This window comes from Dipodomys ordii, unplaced genomic scaffold, assembly GCF_000151885.1.
Source record: "Dipodomys ordii isolate 6190 unplaced genomic scaffold, Dord_2.0 Scaffold32, whole genome shotgun sequence".
NCBI classification, from domain to species: Eukaryota; Metazoa; Chordata; class Mammalia; order Rodentia; family Heteromyidae; genus Dipodomys; species Dipodomys ordii.
The window spans coordinates 1,799,852-1,804,013 of NW_012267248.1; the positions used below are offsets into that span (position 1 = coordinate 1,799,852).

The window sequence follows — 4,162 nt, forward strand, 5'->3', positions numbered from 1 at the left end:
TGCTGGCCTCGGCGGCCGCGTCGTCGCGCACGGGCATCGCACCCCCGCTCGCGTTGGGCGCTTACTCTCCAGGCCAGAGCTCCCTCTACAGCTCCCCCTGCAGCCAGAGCTCGAGCGCGGGCAGTTCGGGCGGTGGCAGTGGTGGCGGTGGCGGCACGGGGGCCGGTGGCGGCGCGGGGACCTACCACTGCAACCTGCAGGCCATGAGCCTGTACGCGGCGGGCGAGCGCAGCGGCCACTTGCAGGGCGCGCCCGGGGGCGCGGGCTCGGCGGTGGACGACCCCCTCCCCGATTACTCCATGCCTCCGGTAACCAGCAGCAGCTCGTCGTCCCTGAGCCATGGCGGGGGAGGCCAGGAGACAGGCCACCACCCAGCGACACACCAAGGCCGGCTCCCCTCATGGTACCTGAACCAAGCAGGCGGAGACCTGGGCCACCTGGCCAGCGCGGCGGCGGCCGCCGCCGCGGGCTACCCCGGGCAGCAGCAGAACTTCCATTCCGTCAGGGAGATGTTTGAGTCCCAGCGGATCGGCTTGAACAACTCGCCAGTGAACGGAAACAGTAGCTGTCAGATGGCGTTCCCGGCCAGCCAGCCCCTGTACCGCGCGTCCGGGGCTTTCGTCTATGACTGCAGTAAGTTCTGACCCCACCCTGGCCCCTCAAAGCCGAACTTGATGGAACAGCCAAAGCAGGAACAGCCCAAAGAAAACATCAATGCAAAATCGAAACTAAAATTACCCAATTTCAAGAACTCCAGAAAATTCACCAGCCAACACTCCCAAAATTCAAATCGCCAGCACCAGCCCAAAGAAAACTATTTTCTTAAAAGATTAATTCAGAACCACCTCCACTTTGCCTTATCTAAATAAACCAAAGTATAAACAATTTTGTACAGAGACAGCAAAATCATGGTTTATTAAAGGACAGTGTTACTCCAGATAACACGTAAGTTTCTTCTTGCTTTTCAGAGCCTAGCTTTCCTGCGCTTTCCTCTCCCTCCCCCGCCTTTCCTGGCCTCTCACCTGTAAGATAGTATTTGATCTTATGTTGAAAGGAGGGGAAAGTCCCTATATATGAGAATTGCTTTCTTTTTATTCATGGACTTGTTTTAAAATGTAAATTGAAACATAGTAATTTATTTTTAATTTGTAGTTGGATGTTGTGGACCAAACGCCAGAAAGTGTTTCCAAAAACTGATGTTAAAGTGCCTGAAACTTTAAATTGTGCTTTTTTTCCTCATTATAAAAAAGGGAAACTGTATTAATCTTATTCTATCATCTTTCTTTTTGTTGAACATACTCATTGTTTATTAATAAATTGCCATTCAGTTTGAATGAGACCTATATGTCTGGATGCCTTAATAAGCTTTAATATTAAAAAAAATTCAGAGATACATTAGGAATTTGTATTCACCCACATCTCTGAATACTGGGGAAACCCTCTGATTAGTCCATGTCAAATTTAGCTAAAAGTTTTTTGTTGTTGTTGTTGTTTAGACTTTTCTGGCAGCATCTTCTGCAAAATGTACTGTAGTCAATTGCTTTGAGGGTAGTTTAAAAAAATTCCTAAACAGATCTGAGTTGGCATATAAACAAATACTTTTTCAGTAATGACTGAACATGATTTGGAAATTTTAAGCCTATGAATCAGCAGCAGTCTCATCACAGTGTTACCTGTGTGTAGAGATGCAGATGTGCCTCAAGATACTCACAGATGGGGATTTGGCTCCTCTGTCCCGTATACAATTTCAGTGTTGAGTACCTTATACACCCCTTGTGAGCCAGATGTGGAATAGATTTTTCCTATTAATTTCAGTACTTTGGAAGAGGAAAAATATACCTGTTTTTAAATGTATGTATATAACTCATTCCTATTTACAGCCCTTCGTGTGATACATAGAAGGGTTGCTTTTTTAAAATATAAATATTGCAAGTTGGAAAGAAATATTTAATCTTTGGGAAACTCTTTTAGAAGATATGTTTGTAGAAAATTATTATGGAAAAAGATTTAAAGCAATAACAAAAAGGAAAGAGGCAGGGGCAGAACATCTTAGTCCAGGGTGCTTCCCCGCTCCCCTCCCAACCAATTTTTCTTGTTAATTTACAGTTAAACCCAGGGGGCAATTCAGATGGGCCCTCCCCCACTTTTGTAAATAACCCAGGAAATGTAATAAATTCATTATCTTAGGGTGATCTGCCCTGTCAATCAGACTTTGGTGAGATGGCGATTTGATTACAGACATTCAGGGCCTTTAAGTTTGTTTTCGAGATAATGCAGTTTCCTATCTGCCGCTCCTATCTAGAGGCAACACTTAAGCAGTAATTGCTGTTGCTTGTTGTCAAAATTTGATCATTGTTAAAGGATTGCTGCAAATAAATACACTCTAATTTCAGTCAAAAATTGCTTTACGTGGCCTCTGATTCGCTCGGTCTCCTCCCCCAGAGCCGAAACCTAATAGCCGGGAAGATCGCCGCGGCCCTGGCGCGGTGTCCCTTCGGGTCAAGCCGGCTGGGGCCGCCTCGCGGGTGCCTTTAGGTCAATACTGGGCCTTAGCCCTAGGTCTCGGGGCTGCCGGGAACTTCGTCGAACCGCCCTTTTGGGGAGACAGGGGTGAGGAGGATGGGCAAGAAGTGGAGGCGCACCTTGCTTCATCATGGGGAGATGAGCGTGGAGTTGGGAATTGTGGACCGAGTGTGATAGCCAGAGACGGCTTGTCAAGGGCTGGATTGGGGGCGGTAGCAGGTGACCCGCGGCCTGGCCCCACAGACGGGTTGAGCGACCCAAGACCCGGCCACTGGAGATGGTACAGGGGCAAAAGTGTCTAGTTCCACCGTCTGGAGTTGGGGGGGAAGGGGGAGGGAAGCGGAGACCCGCGGCCCGCCGCCGGCTTTCCGGCTGGGGCGCTTCTCTGCAGCCGACCCTTCGGAGTGGCGTCGGGCCGGACGCCGGCCTCGGGACGCCGCTCGCCGACGGAACTCTCTTCCCTAATGAGCTGTAATTACTCGCGGCGGCCCACCGCTTCTGTTTGCGTTTGGAGCGGCTTCCTCCTCCCACGCCCGCCCCGGCCCTCCGCCTCCTCCCCGGGCTCCCGCTGGTGTCTCCGTCTGAAATGAGATGTTTGGGAGAAAATAGCGAGAGCTGTTAGGTTTGATGGGTTAATCACAGGTTGGCTCGGGTGCCGGGAAGGCTGCGCGGCGCGGAAGGTGGCAAAGAGCCGGCGCGTGAGTGCGGGGGCCCAGGGTGGAGAGACGCGCGCGAGGCCCAGGCAGCCCGCTCCGACGCTCCCGCTTCCTCCCCGAGCGCCGCCTTTGTTTTGGAAGAAACACGTGTGTTTAGGAGCCGGGCAAGGGTGGAAAGGTCACAGGCACTTCATTGCTCACGGTGACAGCGCGCCCCGCCGCACCCCTGGCTCCCGGGTCCACCCGCCAAGGCCGCGCAGGAGCTGCCCCAGGCCGGTTCTGGGGCCCAGGCAGCCTCCGCGGTGGGCCGCGTCCTCGCGAGGCGTAGGAAGTCGGATTGCAGAGGACAGAAATCACTGGGCAGTGATTTTGCGGGGTGTCGCTAAGCGCAACGGACTCGAGAAGCCTAGAGCACGTTCAGCGGTCCACGTGCCCGAGACCCTCCTCGTCTTCTCTAGGCCATGGTCTGGCTGCCCTGAGGAAGTGCCGGCCTTCATCAGTCGGGGCCTAGGCCTACCTCGGGCCTGGAAAGCCGGGTGGTCTTAGGGCTCAGCCCAGCATCTGCTAACTCCTGCATTCCGGGGTGCCTCTAGCTTGTCATTGTAGCCTGCGTGAGAGAAGGCTGAGGAGGAGAAGCCCAGAGAGGAAAAGAACGGATCGGGCCCCAACTTCGGGCTGCTAGGCTACTGAATGGGCTGAGGGTGTGCCTAATTCTTCCTTTCTGGGCAAATGGGGGATTGTGGCTTTTTTGGCTCTTGAGGAACCTTCACGCAGGCAGCTCCTGGGAGTGTGCCTTGCTTGCACGAGGAGAGCTTGCTGACTTTCTCTTTGGTTTGAAAGTTTGAAAAATTGGGCATAAGAAGACATATGTGTCTCGGAAGCTATTGGTGTGACACATACATGCGTAGTTAATTTCGCCAGTTCCCTACCTGATCCTTCCACGCTGGAAGAGTCTGTTCATTCTTCTGATGTTTGAAACCCCA

At 52.4% G+C, this 4,162-nt stretch overlaps 1 protein-coding gene across 1 annotated transcript in view; it reads left to right on the forward strand.

Moving 5' to 3' along the window:
• Foxc1 (forkhead box C1) overlaps nucleotides 1-2,386 on the forward strand; it is a 4,281-nt gene extending 1,895 nt beyond the window's left edge. Inside the window, exon 5 of the mRNA XM_013016608.1 lies at nucleotides 1-2,386. Within this exon, the coding sequence (XP_012872062.1) occupies nucleotides 1-644 (644 nt within the window). The 3' untranslated portion in view covers nucleotides 645-2,386.
• The last annotated feature ends 1,776 nt before the right edge of the window (nucleotides 2,387-4,162 follow it).